Genomic DNA, 20,270 nt, shown 5'->3' with positions numbered 1-20,270 from the left:
AAGTTACTGTCTATTCCTTTCTACATAGGCGCAAATTTTCATCACGTGGGGGTGTATTAACTGCATATCTACAAATGGCTTTTACTATTCAGAGGGTGTTTTCGAAATAAGTGGTGATTTGGCAAGCATTTCGGTGCATTCCATGGTAGTGGTGATGTGGCAAGCATTTCGGTGTATATAAACTTATGTAAGTGTGTGTTTTACTTAGTACCGCCGCACCACGTGGACTAGCCCTGGGAGCAAATTTGTTTAAAAAAATACCAAATGTTTTGCTACATTTCAAGTGTTGTGAAACGTTGTATTATTCTCTACCTAGCCGTGAACAAGTCGCATGTACAAGCATACTGAGGCGACGAAACACATGTTGGCTTGGGAACTGTTCACTTAATGAAAACACGAAGATGTATTAAAAAAGAAAAAAAGAAAAGAGGAGAACATATGGAATGATTTTCTTGTGTTTGATGTACTACCATTTTTGGAATTCACCATTTGAATCTTACGTGTGCTTAGGTTTATAATATACCCTATGTTTCACACTATACCTCTCTCAATATATCCTCTACCTCCACTCTCTGACTCATTCCAAACCTCATTCTACTACTATGATCTCCTAAATAACCCTTTCTAGACTCTTCCCTCCTCTATCCCTCCTTGCATCCCCCAAAACTCATGTTACTACTAAGATCTCCTAAACAACCCTTTCTAACTTCTTTGCTCATGTATCCTTCCTTAGACTCATCAAAAAACTAATTTTACTACTATGATCGCCCTAATCCATTTCAAGAGACTCTTCCCTCCCCATCTCGCCTTTACTCATCCCAAACCTCCTATACTAATATGATCTTCCAATAAACACTTCTCAGACTCTTCCTTTTTCTATCCCTCCATTATCCTTATTCCATCCAATTAACAGACTCACATGTCCATCAATCAAATGAATTAAAATGTCTTTATGCTAATTCACCACTAATCCTTTTTGTGTTCCGGAGTAGTGTGCTACTTGCGACAGGGGTAGTATATGATTACAATTACAGTACTTGGTGGAGCACATCTTAATCTTGATCATGGTGCTGTGCTGCTAAATTGCGTTTTCATCAATTTTTGCAAGGCGTTCAACCATTTTACCCGAGATCTAAAAAAGTTGGCATCATGAGACCTCATTCTTATTTTTGCCAATTTTCATCTAAATACATGCATGTACAAAACAAAATATCTTATAACTATTGCTTCATGAAGGATAATTTGTAATGCAGGCGTCTGACAAGGGTGTGTACTTACTCCGACATTAGTCAACATTTACTTGATGAACTTAAACTCTATTGGGTCTCTGCTTTTGTTCCACCTGCCCTTCAGGACTTAAAATTGGTTATTTACGCTACACAGTTACATTTTTTGGATTGTGTTCAGACTGCAGTTGGTTTTGCAACTAGATCTGATGTGAAACCCGCTGTAAAATAGGCAGAATAAAAAAGTAAAACTATGATTTTTCGGTTGGATCACCTTTTCAGTACACTGATTAATTGAAGAAAGCCCACACAAATGTTCGGGCATTGCCTTTGCCAGTACTCTGTGATAGGGCCTCATCATGGGTGCATAGACGTAATGTGTCCAAATATTAACAAATGGTTTATGCTGGTTCAATATTAAATATGGTGGACACTCTTTGCAACCATTATTAAAAGTGTATTATTCTAAAATTACTCCTGTTTTGATTTACCGTGCCCCAATTTGGCTCCCATCTATAAAGGAACCAATAGATGCACCAGAAAGCCCAATGTTGAGGAAGTTGTTTGTGCTACGTATAAATATGCCATTAAACATGCTGAGGCTAGAATTTGTAATGAGATTAAATTGGGCTACAACATTTTTAGTAACATGTATGGATTCCATTATTATGTGGAGCTGATTTCTCAGGCCTTAGGCACTTGTGTCTATAAATGTAACGGTCTACTTCTATGATCTGAATGTCAACATTAGTCATTTTAAACGTAGACTAGTAATTGATTCAAAGGTTGTCAGCTAAGCCCGATCTGTGGTCACCAAGTAGAAAATATACTACAGATTTTTGATAGATACTTCTAACCGCAGATTCCTCACTTTAGAAAATCCCCAGGTTCCAGACTATAAATGCAGAAAGTTTTAATAGCAGTGCTTCTGCATACCGCTAGGTGGCACTGTGCAGTTCCATAACAGCCTGGAAGTGACAAAGCTGAGACACAGAACATGAACAATTATTGGTAACAGTGTGCTGATCACTAACTTGAGACCTTTTTAGATGTTAGAAAGAGGCAACTTCATAGAACAGCAACGCATGAGTATCTACTGAGGTAAGTTACCAGTTCTTCTGATGGATACTTTAGAGCACAGATTCCTCACTCTAGAATAGATACCCAAGCAGTACCTCCCCAGGATGCAGAGTCTGTCATGTCTTGTAGAACCGAGCGGGCGAAATGTTCTTCCTGCCGGACCTAGCTGTTACAGCATTAGAGCTTTATGAATTTATGTCCCTATGCCCACATCATAGCCTGGCAGATGTCATTGTGGCAGTCTTAGCCCTGGTAGAATCAGATCTTAGACCTTCTGAGGAGCGTCTTTGTATCCATGGGCAGCGTGGAATTCACACAGAGCTGCATGGCGCCTCCTAGCGGCAGGCAAGAGCACTTGTACGAATAATTTACAGATCCAGTCTGACATTTAAGCATAATCTAAGGTGAGGAATCTGCGGTTACAGTATCCACGATAAAGAGTGTTACAGAAGGTAAGCAATTGTTCACCACAAATATTATTGTGCTGAGCCATACATTAAAATGTATGAAATTTGAAAATGCCAGGTAAAATTTCACATGCTGTTACAGATTAGGTTTAAGTACCTACCTATGTGGTCAGAGGTGGTGAGGAGATAAATGGGCTTTATTAGAGTGAAAAAGACTCTGGGCATTAGTTAGAGTTTGGCCGACGGTATAGTCTGTCACAAACATGGTGGCTGACCCATCTATCCTGTTATAAATGTATTATAACCTATGGCACTAGTAATATGGCAGAACAGTTTGACTGCGTATCCTGCCAACCAAACTCTAAATATGGCCCATTGTCAGTTATGAATATTAGGTCTCTTGAAAATCTGGTGGACTCTTGTAAAGTTTTTCAACAACTCAAATGATCATTTCAGAATATTTGTTGAAGATTAGGTATGTTTGCCACTGAATAGGTTTGGTTTTATACAACTATGGAACTTTAGTGATGCAGTTTTACTTGAATGTTTGATCAACTTTAATTATAAATTTCCAATTGTATTTTAGATGTTAAATGAATTTGTGTATGTTTATATATTTTTAGCTATAATGAAAAAAATTAAAGGAAATTAAACGTTTTAACCTGTCTTGTTCACATTTTCTTGCAGTCCCTCTTAAGTAGCTGTCATCTGAACTGTGTACCTGGCTACTGTGACAAAATGAATCACAGTTTATTAACAGGGAGGATATCCTCCAATAATAAAATATGGAATAATTGCAATATGACCCAGAATTTTCACCAATAATGCAAGTACTTCTATCCACTTCTCCTGCCTCCACTACACACAAGGTCACCAGGGAATCTCTAATATTTCCAGGAAGTCTTCAATTCCTGCATGGTATACTTCCTACATTCAAACTGCATGTTTAATGATATTCCTCACTATGGCATTTACTCGGATGATTAATGTTAGACTATTACAGCAATAACATAGGTGTTTCCGTTCTTGCCCTCCTGATATTGATGGGTGGAGGCACAGATAGATTTAGCTGCTAAATTCCTTTCCGGATGAGGTTCTTGTTGCTGGAATATAATCTACAGGATGATTGAGTCGCCCCATTGTCATGGTCTCCACACTTTTGCTTTAGCTACCCTCTTAGCTCTAAGAGCATACAAGTGCATTAATAAAACATGACTTGTTCTATTATAGGCACATCAGCAGTACTCTTACAGGAAGCACAAGTGGACATCCTCTCTACTTCTCTTTGTAACAAGCCAGGATGGTATGATGGCGCCATTTCATCAAATATGATTTGTGCCGGCTATGCAGATGGAGGTATTGATTCTTGCCAGGTAAAATCTTTTTTTAGATAAGTACCTTGTAATTATTTTTAGTATATTTAAGCACATGGATTTGTGTTACATTTGTCTATGGCCCTTTACTAAAACAAACTGTTTCTTTTTCGTGGTACATAATACAGGCTCTGATTACAAAAGGCATTAGGGAAGACAGTATGGGATGTTTACCAGATAATCTTGCTCACGTTTGTAGTGGATACTAAAAGTTTTTACAAATTCTATTTTCCTTTTAAAAATGGTTGCCTTATGTTTTGTCCTGCATTTCAGAGAGTCTGCTAAATATGCCAAAGCTTCATATTATACATCTAGTTCTAGCATGACTTTAGAACAATACCATGTCGTCCTACACCAGACTCCTCAGAAACGAATGCTTCAGTCTCATGTTATGACTTCCCCAATGTTGATTCTAGACCTAGCTTTCCTCATCCCCAAAAGTGGACATCAGGCGTGTGTGCACCCAATGTTTGCCCCCCCCCCGGGCACTTTGGTATTAAGCATGGCGCTGCAGTCATTTGAGTTACTTTTTGTAATACAGAGCATGTCGGAGCTAAATGTGTGCCAGGGTAGTCTCAAGAAGGTATTCCCTCTTTTGCATGAGGTAAGGCCCCATGCAAAGGAAGGAATCTTTTGCTCCTGCGCTGTATTGGAAATGCTGGTGCAGAGGTAAAGATGCCGCCTCTTTTGCATGAGGTAAGGCCCCATGCAAAAGAAGGAATCCTTTGCTCCCGCGCTGTATTGGAAATGCTGGTACAGAGCCAAAGATGCCGCCTCTTTTGCATGAGGTAAGGCACCATGCAAAATAAAGAATCCTTTGCTCCTGCGCAGTTTTGGAAATGCTGGTGCAGAGGTAAAGATGGTGCCTCTTTTGCATGATGTAAGGCCCCATGCAAAAGAAGGAATCCTTTGCTCCCGCGCTGTATTGGAAATGCTGGTGCAGAGGTAAAGATGCTGCCTCTTTTGCATGATGTAAGGCCCCATGCAAAAGAAGGAATCCTTTGCTCCCGCGCTGTATTGGAAATGCTGGTGCAGAGGTAAAGATGCTGCCTCTTTTGCATGATGTAAGGCCCCATGCAAAAGAAGGAATCCTTTGCTCCCGCGCTGTATTGGAAATGCTGGTGCAGAGGTAAAGATGCCGCCTCTTTTGCATGAGGTAAGGCCCCATGCAAAAGAAGGAATCCTTTGCTCCCGCGCTGTATTGGAAATGCTGGTGCAGAGGTAAAGATGCCACCTATTTTGCATGAGGTAAGGTCCCATGCAAAAGAAGGAAATCCTTTGCTTAGAGGTTTTTAAACACAGAGCTCAATCAGCTTCTCTTTATGGGGCTGAAATATGGGGACCGAACTGCAAAAAGAGTTATGAACCAGGAAAAAACACATTTTTTAGAAGACTTACGTTTACCAGTATGAACACGTTTAATTCCCATTGTTATGGATTTAAATGTTAAACGAACAAACCATCGTGCAATACTAAGACACTATTATTTTGGGTGAGGCTCTGGTCAACCCTAGAATTGACACACTATAAGGAAGGACTAGAGGAGATCTTAAAGATTGACCAGAGCTAGAGCATCCCATGGCTCAAGCATGTTTCTTCTTGGTTTGTGAAATTCGGCTTGCTCCACTTTTGGGAATATCCGACACTGCTGACATTGACATCCAGGGAATTGTTAACATCCACATTCTAGGCTTACATTCAAAACAATGTGTTACATGGCTCGGATAATGATACATTAACAACCTGGGGCCAGATGTAGGCGTCCAAATACCGGTCGGAAACGGCCGAAAATACCGATTTTCGGCCGTTTCCGACCGGTATTTGGACATTGGTATGTAGGGGTAGCAAAAACATACAGATTCGGTAAATTTACCGAATCAGTAATTTTACAGATTTGGTAAAATTACAGATCGGTAAAATTACCGAATCTGTATTTTCTTATGTAGGTAGCACTTTAAACAGTGCTACAGGGCCTTTAGAATTCGTTAGTTACCACCTAATACCATTGGGTGGTAAATAACGAATTCCTGTGTACATGCACATCTGTGCATGTACACCTGTGCCATGTGACACACATACATGCCCTTAGGGCATGTATGTGCGCCACATGGCACACAAGCCAGAAACATGGGTGTAACAGGGTGTCAAAGTGACAGCCTGTCCCCCTTGGCAATTCGGTATTTTTACCGATTCGGTAATTACCGAATCGGTATTTGCTATTGATTCCTATGGGCTTCAAGGCCCATAGGAATCAATGGCAAATACCGGTTCGGTAATTACCGAATCGGTAAATAACGAATCCTACCGATTCGGTAAAAATTACCGAATTTTTACCTACATCTTATTTACGATTCATAAATACGGATAAATGCGGATAAATACGGATAAATGCAGATCATAGAGTCTTTTACCGGCCCATGAACCTTTTCCTTGGCCTCTCTGTACTCTCGGAGCAACTAGATAACTTGATCTGTTTGAAATTCTCTTGATTTTAACTTTTGTAATGTTGTGACTTTTGTATCTTTGGTTTTATGTAATGGTTTTCAGTAACCAACAATAAATATCATTCATTCATTCACTCATTCACTCATTCATTCATTCACGATTCATAAATACCGAATGAGTAAAATTCGGTATTTATGAATCTGAAAATAGGATTTACCTACATCTAGCCCCTGGTTCCTTCTTTTCATGGAGGTAGCATGTTTTGAGTCCTTTTTAGACAAAGTTCGCCCACAACTGGCTAAATCCTTATATATGAAGTTTAGATTTGGGGTGTTACGAATTAACACGAATACGTCAAAATGGGCTTCAAATCAAGATGGAAATTTCAAGAAATTCTGTGAACTATGTCAAAATGTGGCCAAGGAAAATGATTTACATATATTCTTCTCCTGCCCGGCATATGGCAAACCCAGGAACAAATGGATTAAACCTATTATATTATATGAATACTAGATTTTGCCTAGAGGCGGGAAGAATATTGAAAACCAACACATCACAAAAAATAGTTTTTAGTGTCAGCAGATTTTTATTTAATGTGAGCCTTATACGGGCAAAAGCTGGGCTAAAATGTTAATGTTTAACAAATTACGGATAGCTGTTCTCTAAGCCAACGGCTTTTAGAAAATTATGTACATGTACTTTCGGTCTATTGGTGCTATAAGGCAACTTGTGTATGTATTGATTGCTACAAAGCATCTGTAACCTTATGTTGATTAAATGGGAAAAGGCATTCAAAAGCTATATACAATGGTTCTCTTGGACCCCGGAAACACAATCATATATATACATACATACATATATACATATATATATAATAAAAAAGCAAATGCAGCCTTACATACTCTAGAGGTGAATAATGCTGTAAGGACTGAACTGTGTAGTATTTAGTACTGCTTTGTTATTAGAACCACTTTCTTTCTTTCTTTTCTTTAGAAGATAAGCACTGGCTGGTCATTGAAGTTATTTCGTCTGTTGGTTGATTGTTGAGTTCTGTGCTTGCCCTTGCTACCCTGAAAGTTAAGTGTGGAAGGGCTTGTACTTAGCCCAGTTTGCAGAGTCATAGTAGGTGGACCACAGGACACCAGTGGCAATCAACCTCAACCACTATGGTTAAGGCCAGGTAGCTCCTCTCTGCCCATTGGCCTCCAGAACAGGGTCTGGCACAGATCTTCCAAGCATCCCACTGTATGCACAAGTCAAGTATTGAAGGAAGCTATGTCCAGTCTAATTTAATCTTAGATGTCAGCTCTGATATGTTGGTTCTCATCACACCACTTTGGTGCTAATGATCCTGAGCTCTTTCAGTATTGTTTCTAGTGTAGTTCTCTATATATCTGCATTTGCTTTAGATTGTGATCCTTTGGTACCACCCAGTGCTTCTGAGAACAGCAAGTGTCTGTAAGACCAAGAGGGATGATGGAGGCTCAAATGAGGCAAAGGTATCTGATGAGGATAGTGGCGTTGTAAGAGGCTGCCGTACCTAAGAGCGGAGTAGAAACTGACCCTGCCATAAGCCACTCTGCTAGTATAGCTCTTCTAGTTTTTTAAACAAGCATGCTTGGGTCCTGGGGCTTGCAAAGGATTGCAAGTAGGAGTATAGCCCCGAGTTGATTCAGGGAAGGTCTCTTTATATTTTAGTGCACTTTCAACCATTCCTATCTTCTTGCAAAGGAAGCAAGGTACACTGATCCACTCACAGATGCAGTTAAATGTATTTGTCCTCCTTTGGGATCCAACAGACGCTGGTAGGTGACAAAAGAAAGTAATTTACTGGTCTGCTCCATGTCAGTGCAGGGGCAGTGCCTCTAAGTGCTCACACTATTCTTTTGTTCCCAAGTATCCTATAACATAAGGGGATAGCCAACAATTTCACCCCTGGGCTACACCTGATTAGTACATCGTATTGTGATTGCCCGTGATCTCCAGAAGTTCCTTAAAGGGCTCTCTAGGGTCTTCACTGCATCCAGGAAACAAGCTCCTTTCCTCTGAGAGTATCTATGCAACAGTCTTACCCTACAATGATGGTATCACACCAGCAAGACGTCTGCACCCCAGCCTCCTCTGGCATCACTCCTGTACTCAGATTAGCCAGTTGTTTTTGGTTGCTGACTAAATAACATGAAGTCTCAGAGAAAAATTACCCACCTCCTCTCTAGGGATTGTTGAAGTCTTGTTGATTTCTCCAGACCGCCGTCAGAAATTGCTAGGTCATGTCAGCAGATCTCTCCACCATTCCTCCCTTTAATCTATGACTCGCTAAAACCCACAAACTTTAAACACATTTCTCAGAATGGATAACCCATTGCAGTAACCAGCTAACGGGACTATGAACATAAGAAGTACCGTCAAAGGACATGTGGAGCTTCTCAAATCTTCCAGCTTACTGAAGACTATAAACTGTGCACCAGTCTCTTACACTTATGTATCCATCACACTGCTAAGAGGTACAATAACCGAACTTCTGTGGTCATCACGCGCAATTTGGAAACACTTCCCACATAGGATCAAAGCAAAGACAGCACACTTCCACCGAACGCTACACAATGTAGCATGCTACGCATGTAGACAGTCGCTTCAGTGTCCCACATAGGGGTGGTAAGCGCCATATAAATGTTGCAATACAATACAATGTCTGTTACCATTGCGTGGAAGGGTTGGGCAGGTGTATCCCTTGTCGTGTTTAACCTCCTCAGATTCAGAGGATGCCAGGACACCCCCCTCTGCCCTCTAGCCATGTCATTTGCACCAACCTGGGTTCCTACTGCCTCCCAAGCCTGCAATCTGGCCTCTACCAGGGCCATGCAAGTTTGAGCTGTAACATGGGGAAGGGCATCTTGCTCCCCGCTCCTCTTCTCTTTCTAGTAAAGGCCACAACACTGAGTTCCCCTTTGGACCCTGCCTAGGATCTGCCATTGCTCTCGCCCCTTGTATTAATGTGTGACTGGGGCCCCTATCTGGATGAGCTGCATTTGGGGCGAATCAGTAGTGCAGAGCTTGACGCTACCTTGGTTTCAGCCTCTGAATACTACCACGTTAAAAGAAAGTCTATACATACATGCACAAACATCTCTTTCTGTTTGGGAGCTCCTATCTTTACCTGGGTTCCACTAATTAGCACACTCTTTTGTGTGTGTTTTTGCTGCCTTTCACTCAAGACAGACAAGATCAGCTTCACCTTTGCCTCCCCATTTTGGGTGACGGTGTTTTTTTCTTTCACTGTCTCCTCTTCCTTTAGGGATGTTTTTTATTGCGTTCTTTTATTACGAATATATCTTCTAAAAACTTGTCTGTCTCCTCTGCCCATGTCATTTACGATGGTCTGCGAGTAATGCATCGCATGAGCTATGCTATTCTCACGGGTTGACTCTAAAGGCTTGCGTCTCACGCCTGAAACCCAAACTCTAGTGTTTTTTGTGCTTTAGGTGCTGGAATTCATTTGAGGTTATTTAGAATCTGTCTCATTTCAGAGTCCAAGAAGAAAGTGGTACGAAGAACACCGTGGACCTCATGGTGGAGTAGAAGCTGACATATTTAATTAAGAGAGCTTTAATGCAGGTCGTGTTGACCAAGTTAGCAACACTCTGAGGTACAGGTAGAAAGTTTGTGTCTCGCTTTCCGAGGAGTTTTCACCCCATATAGAATGAGGAACCTATGTGTACACACATATAGGAGTACCTTTTAGAAGGAAGCCACTAAGTGACAAATCTTGTGGTTCTCCAGTACTAAATGACCTGTTCATTCCGGGCCTAGTGAAAACACTACCACAGATTAGTACTCCTACCTCTGAACTCGATAGAATGGGCTTAGATCCTCCTAGAATTAGTAAGGCCCCTGTAGCTAAAAATACCAAAGATGTTTTTGAGCCTTTGGACTAGCCCTCATTTCAAGGTAGAATGTTCTCTTTTTATGTTCCGATACAGCATCTGCGCGGGCAGCACCTGGGATCCAAGCTTCTATGCCGGAAAACCCGGAGTTACTTGATGAGCACTGTTAAAAGAATAGAAAGCTTGCTCGTGATTTTATTGACACTAGAAATTGAATCCAGAGAATCTCCAGCCTCATGTTTGATCAAAAAACATATGAAGAATAAAAACAAAGAAAATAACTATGTTACCACTCGGACAAATGCTGATTTCTTTGAAATCAGGTGAAGTAAAAGTGCTGAAGTCAGTACCTAGTTCTTCTCTACAATGTATTACGAAGGCTATAGAAATTTACTGATGAGGAATTGGATGAATCTTGATTCTTCACAGTACTTACAGACCAATTCTTTTAGCAATTTCTGTAGACAGGCTGAAGAATTGTCCTTACAGTTCTCTCCATAGTTACTTTCTCATTTGGGACTCGATTCTTTGTTTCCCAGGCAAGACTGAACACCCACCGAAGGGATGAAAAACTGCCAATGTTCTTCATTAATTTGCAGGTTCCGCTACCAGTTGTGTTTAATGTTTTCCACATTCTGTAAAGGCTACTCCTTTAGTCCCCTTGTTAACCCCAGCTTCTCCTGCAGTAAACAGAATGTGCTGCATCTTCTATGGCAACCTCACCTGGAGTTTCTTGGTGATTTGCCCACTAGGTAAAAGCTAAAATCCCACGCCAGGACTAAACATTGCTCTGGTTACTGTTCCCAGTTACCATTCCCACATTTTACACTAGAAAATTCTCCCATTGGATGAGGAACCAGCATCTCCTCCTCCACCAAAAACAGTACATTTGCACATTGACATACATTCTCCAGACTCTCAGGATGAGCAAAAACCTTTTCACACTGCATGCCCTTTTCACGTAGTACTGTATTGCTAAGTAAACATTATACTTTTCCCCTCCTTTTCTTACCTTTGATTCTATAGATTCCCTTGCTCAATATTCAGCTTTTCTGATGGAAAGAATCTATTGCTATTTAATTGAGGCCCCACTCAATAATAAAACATTTAGTGGTTATTGAAGCTCTAGGAAAAGGAAATGGACCTGCCCCTCCTCAACTGTTAGTTATAACTAAATAGGAAAAGGCATAGAAGAGCCATGGCAAAAATATATAGCACAATTCCTGTCTGGCCCTTAGATTAACACAGCCGCAGTGAAAAGGCAAACGTTACTTATTTGTAATATTAGATCTTACAAATGTTTATTGATAATCATAAACACTTGAAGAATCCAGTCGAGTTTGTTGTCCATGAACACATTTTCAGTTCAGCAATTTCTTATATTTGAAAATGAGGTTCACATCAAATATAACATAAGAATCCCAAGACACACATTACATCCGAATTGATGCTCACAAAGTAATACAGTTATGAATGGTAAACCAAAGGAATTTCAGTTACCAGTCCCAGATCTCAGCCCTTCCACCCTCGGTGCACATCCATACAAGGCTCCATTTGTATCTCCTGTAGTGTAGCAGTCCTTCTCCATACCAAACCGAAGCTGTTGTACAGTTGTCCATTCTGCCACCCTTGCACCCCTTTGTTAACTCCAATAATTTCAGCACTGCAACAACAAGATTAATACTCCAGGTGTCAGAGGCCCTGCTGAGATAAAGACAGGACTATCAAGAAAGGAAAGCTTGATCTTTGCAAGGACATGGTCATTCTGGTTTAGCGGTTTTAGCATACACAAGGGAAAACTGGAAAGTCTGGTAGAAGACGTGCAGGGCAGAAGCTAAGGACTAGAATATTAGAACAGACTGCTAATCCAGGAAGGATAGGCAAAATATAATTAAGGATAGTTTGTATGCTCCTTCCAAAGTGATCACTCTATGTGAGGGAAAAGATCTTACATGAAGGTAAGGAGCAGTTAATCTCACAGAGTCTGGGAAGACACCCAGCAGCTCGCAAAGAAGAAGAGCGCTCGGTAAGTCTCTGTGCCAGAGGCACTGGGCCTCTGGATCTCACATGTACCCTCTGTAATAATCAAGATGCCAACACAACCCCAAGAGAGGACAAAAGATATCAGAGCGAGGAAGCATGGGGTAAAGCACGATCAGAGTAGAATAGCGACAAGACTAGATACAATGTAAGCAGATAAAGGAACACTGAAATACAGAAATGAGAAGCTACAACAAACAGGGAAAGTATTGGAACAAAGAACACAGAAAAGGAGACACAAAAATCAAAGACTAAGGGCCTCATTTAGAGTTTGGCTGCAAGGGCACTCTGATACGAGACTTGGTCTACCTGCTCTATTCTAGCTCAGGGAGACCATAAGTTTTACGATGGCGGTGACCCCCCCAGGCTTCATGGTTGTAAAACATATTCCAAGGGTCCAGCAGAGTAGGTGCAGTCAAAACAAGGACATCAAACCACCGGCCTTATTAAAGCAGATGGTATGATGTCCTTTTATTTCAATCCATTGCTGCCAGGGAAAACCTTGTGGTCACAAACAGAAAAGAAAATACTCCACTCCCTGGGAGAATACTCCCAGGGAGTCTGGGTCATTATGTATTTGATTTTCAAAAACAAACTTCCTGTTTGAAAAAGAAAAAAGTTTGGTGCATGGCCTCCTAAAAGACAGACACATATCCCTTTTGAGCTGGCAGTGATTTCTAAATATGGCAATCCTCCGTCCATCAGGGTGGTGGGCATAATGTCCTTGGCCACCTTGATGGATAGAGCTAAAACCATCATATTCTAAATCACGACTGTAAAGAAATGCCTCTTTTTGAATGATCACCCCATAAGTTTTGGACTGATGCTGCTGCTTTTTTGACTCTGAGAGTGCACTGAGGCCTGCTAACCAGACCTCAGTGCCAGTGTTCTAACCCATTACAAAAGGCATGTTTAAATGGCTACCCAGTCAGTCAGTCAAAGTACTTTTATTCGATTTTGATGAAAATCATAAAAAGACATTTCTAACAAAAATTCATGAATACGTTTACAAATACATCAAGTGCAATCATATTAAAAAAGATTAAAATGCATGACCAAGGCTTTACAATACAACCTTATAAAAAGCAGTTGACATATTTAAAAGTCTAAAAGTATCCGCAACGGCAAGTGCAGTGCAAATAAGCGATTTAGTCTACGATGAAAGAAAGTCATTATATGCTGTCGATAGATACAAGTTTGCCTTTAATGCGCGCTGCTGCGGCCAAGAAACTTCCCATACAAAAAATTATACGAATAGTGCTCATCGATTGTAAGTATAGGAGTGCCGGTTTGACTTGTTTGAAGCCTGCTTCCCTTAAAATTGGGAGCAAGTATTTCTTTCGAGGCGCTGAAAACAGTGTGCAAAACAGGGCAAAGTGCGTGGTATCCTGTATTGAATGATTGTCACAAGTGCGCAAATGGCTACCCCTTATTGGCATAAGCTGACTTACTTATAAGCCCCTAAAGTGTCCACCAGTACTGATTTTGCCACCCTGTGTGTGACACAAAGCAAAATGGATCCCAGCCTGCCACTGCAGCCTGGAAGAGCAGTTTTAAAACTGCTAGTCCTCAGTCCGGCTAACTTCCGCATGGGACTACTAAAATGGGTATTTCAAAATAATCGTGGCATTAAACCTGACTTGATACCCAAGTTGAATTTAATGTAACTTTTAAGGTAAGGCAACTTTCAGAAAGTTGACACTCTGTTGCCCAGTTTGTCCACTTGCCTAGCATAATTGCTGGCCATCACCCTCTACCCTTCTGAGGAGTAGTGTGAATAACTCCAAGGCTAAACAACAATGGAAACCATCACCTGAGGGAGGTTTCACCTCGACCCTTGCATGAAGTCACACAGGGTCTTGGCCCAAAAGACGAGTTTCAAGAGGGAAAGCCATCTATGGTGGGCAGATGACAATCACTCTCAGTTAGGGTTGGCCCTTTGTCGAGGTAGACAGGCTGGCATCGAGGACAGAAAGGAGAAACCATTGGTCAAGCCAGTTTTCACGTGGGCGTGTAGCCCATAGGTGGCCACAACTCTAGGGTGGGCTACCAAGCTCTTAACATCCAAGGAAGGGTTCAGACATCTTAAGAGTGGGCAGTATAGTGCACTCTGGGATTGCCATATGCTACACACAGCAGGAAGTCATCACAAGATGGGACGTATACTGTTAGCCCATTGGCTAGTGGAGGCATCACCCCCTAGGCACTTTCTAGGCATAAATATTCCAGCCTTGGCACCCTGAACCTCAGATCACGACATAATTGGAGAAAAGAACCATGGACTTTGGCAGAGATGCTGCACCGACTGCTGGACTGCAACTGCCACACCTTGGGCTAGCAAAGAGATTACTTTGACAGTGGCTCTTGGCTCATGGAAAAGTCGCCTCCGAGCCCCAGACTAAAGAAGTGACTCCCGGGGTCAGTCGGCTGACCTCCTTGAACTAGCACCTGGGCGATCAAAGTTGAAGTTGCCCATTCTGACAAGTCAGTAGCCAAATTCTTTGAATCACTGCTGACTGCCGCTGGGCACTCCAAGAGACATATCCTCGATGTCCAAAGGTTGCACTTGAGTCTGATAGACCCAGGATTGTCATCTGAGTCCAGATTGGTCGACAAAGACAGACACCAGCCTGGATCAGAGGATACCTCTTGGCCCCCTGTGTATATAGACTGGTGGCCCAGCCGCAGCTGGCCTTCTACTGGCTCAAAGAGGAATTCGAAGGACACTGACTCATGTGGTCAAAGTCGTCCCACCACACCCATTGACTGAGTAATAACTGCAAGGACACCCCCATCAAGCGCACAGCACCCATAACATCTTTTGCATCCTGCAGACCCACTATGAGGACCACTCCATTGAATTCCATGGCAGTCTTGATATAAAGTGTGGAACTGGAATTGAAACTGCTTTGGTGACCAGGTAACTGTCCACAGACTCCTTACTGGTCCCCCTGACCTTTTCCCTGATGGAATTGGTCAGCCAACTCAGACCGGATTAGCCGAACACAACTCATTCAAACCTTTCAAAAGTTTCTAAACATGACCGTTACCAATGCTTGTTTGTGTTTCGAACTAAAAAGCTGAGATTACTTTTTATGTATATCTCTGGGACCCTCTTCGGGATTTTGCTCATCTCGCTGTCTGAACATTCGTAAAAATATCAGATATTTTTAAAAATTGGTGTCAGATTTATTTTGTGCTGTTTGAGTTTCTTATTTTGTTGTTTAGTGCTTTTAAATGCTTTACACTAGATGCTTTGTTTAAGCCTTGCTACTTAGAGCCACAGCTACCCAGGGTTGCGCTAACGGTTTTACAAATTAGCCTGACTGGACCCAAAACAGTTTTGCGAGTTTATTACATGGTAAGGTCATACAACCATAGCATAAAATACATGCCAGTCCTCACAAGGCCCAAAGAAGCTGCACAACCAACAAGTCAGGACAGGGGGTGTGCAGAAAGAACTAGTAACACTGGAATATAAAACAGACAGAGCGGCACAAAAATAACAAGGCACAGAAAGAGGAGCCCTCCCAAGGCACACCGACTGAAGGAACTGCCCTAAAAACAAGATAGGTTGATACAAGAAAGGTTTCAGCAGAAAAGATTGTTGCGAACTGCTGCACATTAAGCTCACAGGATTGAAATAGCTAGAAGCACAGGAGACGAGCACAGGTACTGAGGGAGAGGCAGGTGTCCTGAACTAGGTGCTGCTAATCAGGGAACCACCAATGAAGCAAAGGTTGCATAAGAATGTGGAAAAGAAAGACTTTGAACCAGCAGGCAGAAGGAGCGAAGCATGGAACCGAGGAATGAAGTGCACTTTGGAACTGAGAGTGAGAGGAATCAAGGAAGCAGGTCTGAATAAGTCAGTTTATCTGTAGATTTCAGGAATGATGCTGAACAGAGCTGCACCACCGGGATGTGATGTGGGTAGGGTCTGACAACAGAACAGATTACATGTACCACAGTGCAACAGGACGGTTAAGTGGAAACCAGGGCTGGAATATAATGCGGAGCAAGGTGTGCAGTGTATTGTAGAGTGTTCGGACATGGTCAGGTCTAATGGCAGGAACTAACAGTCTACATGAGCATCGCCTAGTGGTTGGATGACAGAATACTGACACTAGGTTTTCTTTTATAGAGAGCAATTGAACAAAACGTTGCAATATTTTACAAATCTGTGATAGGTAGCATGGACATTTCTCCATGACAAGTACCTGCCACATTTTCCCAATGCTTTTTTTTAGAGCCTCCTGCTTCTCCCATCAAAGGGCGATAAGCGTCTTTGCATGCCCAACTTGAGAGCAATTCTATCTCATTTATTTATGTGCTCAGCATTCACATCTCTCAGGCCACATATAATATTCTGGGACCTTCCAATATGGAGAACGCACCATCTTTTACACAGGACTGAGAATTTCTGCTAAAAAAATATTCGGTTTCGGGCTTTCCCACAAAATAGGTATCATCGTTCACATTTCCCTTCCACTCTTTCCACTTGTCTCTGGCATTTCTAGGTAAAACCATGAAAGTGCTGCACATTTATTATGTACTATTCTTGTGGAGTTTTTGTGATGCTCATCTGGAGATAGAACCCCAAATCCCTTGCTACTTCTGAACTTTCCTGGGTTGGGAGTGATGAAGCAAGGTGCTGAACAAAATTTTGTTCAAACTTGTGAAGTTAATCTCTCATAACAATAATTGAATTAATAAGTTTGTGGTGAAATAACTAATCAACTTAGTTTAAGAATACAATCATCAGTACACGTGGGATAACTAATATGCTTTATGTTGCAAACGCAAAAGAAATAATAAACTAACCTTGTCTATTGTCTTTGTCAGTATTAAATACGGCTGTTTAACTAATGGCATGTGCTTATTTTGTGTGCTTATGTTATGTCTTTCTGTGACAAAAGGCTATAGGAGTTCGTGTGGCAGTTCCCAAAGGAGAAGTAAATATAAAGCTGCTTGTTTGTGCTTCTGCTAGGTAACATAATTAACAGGATAAATTAGTAAAGGGGGTGGGTAACAGAATGGGTCTCAATTCTTTAATTAATTGATGTCTTGTGTTTGTTTAATAATAGTTTCCAAAGTGAGGCCTAGAGGTGGTTCAGAAAACATGGCTGACAGAAATGCAGATGTGAAAACTTGTCCAGAGCGATGCCTTGCACATGCGTAGCTGTGAAGATTTTTAATGCACAGTCATCATGAATAGAAAAGCAGTTCTTAGAATGAGTTGAACGTGCTCGTGGAGAAAAGGCTCAAGGACAGGAACTTAATGTGTCTGCCAAGGCTAGGAAGTAAATGTTTGAAACTCGTGGAAAAAGTATCTTTCCTGAGGAAGCTGGAAGACGTGGAAATGAAAGACAATAGGGCTTATGTAAAGCCTGGGCCTGGTCAAGTAACGGAGATGACCTAACAAACTTTATCGTGGACTGACACAGGACAGCCAATGAAAAGCTTGGATTCGTTTTAAAAAATGTAAAATGTAGAAAGTTTAGCTAGAAAGAAAGGTATACAATCTGACACTCGGAGCAAGGAAAAAACTCTCTACTTTCCGATTCCTGATTGACGTGAGATGCTGTTGGACTTTTGGCGCACGTAAGGACAGCAGACTTTAAATGATTTTTCCTTTCTAGGCGGAGTGAGAATCAGACAGGGAAATAGATTTAGGAAATGGAAACTGTTATTCTGCTAATATTTCATGTTTCTGAGCTTGCTTTGAAAATGTCAGTTTATTAATTCATTTCCTCACTAAAATGCTGCTTTCTTGACTGCTTATAAATAAAGATTCTAAAACGTATGCCTTATGAAAAATAAAGTTAATAAAATTTGATTTGAAATGACAAGCTGGTCTTGTTTATTCATGATCTAGTTACCATCAGTTGATCTAATCGCCTTGGCGGTTTGATTATTAAAATAATAAATGTTTAAATCATGATAAAAATAGATAAACTGCAGTTGTATATAATTTTGTAAATAATATGTGAGTAGTTTAGCTAATCATACCACCTGATTCAGTTGCTCAGAAATTGTCTCATTGGTAGTATGGGCCTTTATACATGTTTCATGATTAATGGTGAGTATTGAGGTGATAGGTAGCGTTTTTGAGACAGTTTTCCAATAGGAGCGCTTGATCAATTCCTTGGTAGCAGAGTTCGGTTACTATGGTAACTGACATGTTACATGGTAAATACATAGGATTGATGTTTAACATATGTTAAGTTTGTTCAGTTGTTATATGTAGTCGAAAGGTTTTTTCCAGCAGTGTGAAAATTCCTGGTTTGTGCCGACAAGAGAAGTGTGACAGGTGAAGTTACACAGTGCATTTGTTCTGTTTCAAAATAGTGGTATCGCTGTATATCACAAGTGTTGTGGACGTACAGCACAAGTTTAGGGATTTTAGGTGTGTAAGGTAGAATGTATAGTGAGGATTGTCTATGAAATTGTAGCTTTCGAGTATAGGGACTTGGAGCCTGTTTTAAAACTCTCTGTGAAAAGAGTAGTAGAATTTATCTAAGCTTGAGTGAAGGGTAAGGAAGCGTCGTCTAACTTACTGGTGAGTGAGGAATTCTATTGGTGGGTTAAAGTCCTACTAAAGATTTCTGTATGCATGGTTAGGGATTTTCCGTATGGATGTGCGTAAATGAATTTGTAATACACGATTGAATTAAACTCTGAATTGTCAATGTGCACTTAGAGAGAAACAAGTTCGTTATTACCTGCTAGAAGGGTAGAGTAGCCTTACTTTATCGGCGAATTTAAATATTCTGTGAAAATAGCGTTGTCTATTTCACGCGAAAAGAATACTTGAATGACTGCAAAAGCTATCACTTTATTTAGCGAAACAGACAAATGGTTTGTTTTTTGTGGAGTTATTAACAGAATTCAATTGAAGGATTTGTAAATATGGCGCTTTGAAAAATATTTTGTAAAGGAGGTGATACTTCAAGGAGTGGAGCGAGAGACAGAGAAGCTGCAGCGGCAGCATACGTCACAAGAGTCGCGCTGTGATTGGCTAACATACGTCACAGTGTTCGCGTACCTATTGGTTCACGTGACTAAGGCAAGCTTTCAGTCAGTCAGTCAGTCAATTGAGCTTTATTTCGATTTAAAATATAAAAGATTCGATATATACAAATAAAAAGAGGCAAACCTAATCTCACAGATATATAGCTCAATTGGAAATAAAAAGACATTTCTTTGTCACTTATAAACTCGGCATGAAAAACTATGCCTATATCTTCTTGCTTAGTATTAGTTTTGTTAGAACCTAATAAAAAGTTTTAAAATTTCACTAAAAATTCATAGGATAACTCTCATTATTAAGAGACAAATAATTAATTTAAAAACGCTCTATGTCTAACAATACATTTAAGGAAATTCACGACAAAGTAAGTTATCTTCTCTCCCTCCAACTGCTGCAAAAAAAGAAAGGCTGGGCGACATTGTCTATGGCCAGTTTGTTGCAGCAGTGGGACCAGCCACTTTTTCCTGAAACCGTGGTAAAATTTACAAAAGAGGATGGTATGTATGGTCAATTGTGAAGAGGAATCGTCGCAAGGACACGACGAAAGGTCTTTAGCCCAGTTGTTTCGGGTGGGGAATGTGACCAAACGATAAAAAACATTCAGCCTGAACCTTAGCAGGAGATACCTCTCATAACTTGTGTTGTTGAATGTAAGGTTGAATAGAGGCTGTTGTTTGTATTAACAAAGTGAGTTCTACGGATGATTTCGTAGCCTCTTTCGTTAGTCTCAGTTCCTCTAAGTGGGCTAAGCATTTCGTCTTTAGTGCCTTTCTTGAGACTTCAGT

At 40.9% G+C, this 20,270-nt stretch overlaps 1 protein-coding gene across 1 annotated transcript in view; it reads left to right on the top strand.

Annotated features, from left to right (window-relative positions):
* Positions 1-20,270, top strand: part of LOC144830661 (transmembrane protease serine 12-like) — a 548,207-nt gene that overhangs the window by 468,397 nt on the left and 59,540 nt on the right. The window contains exon 4 of the mRNA XM_078688929.1: positions 3,944-4,086. Within this exon, the coding sequence (XP_078545055.1) occupies positions 3,944-4,086 (143 nt within the window). The remainder of the gene's footprint in view (positions 1-3,943; positions 4,087-20,270) is intronic.

This window comes from Lissotriton helveticus, chromosome 1_1 (assembly GCF_964261635.1).
Source record: "Lissotriton helveticus chromosome 1_1, aLisHel1.1, whole genome shotgun sequence".
Lineage (NCBI taxonomy): Eukaryota > Metazoa > Chordata > Amphibia > Caudata > Salamandridae > Lissotriton > Lissotriton helveticus.
Note: the sequence above shows the minus strand (reverse complement) of the source record. Positions and strands in the feature narration are given on the sequence as shown.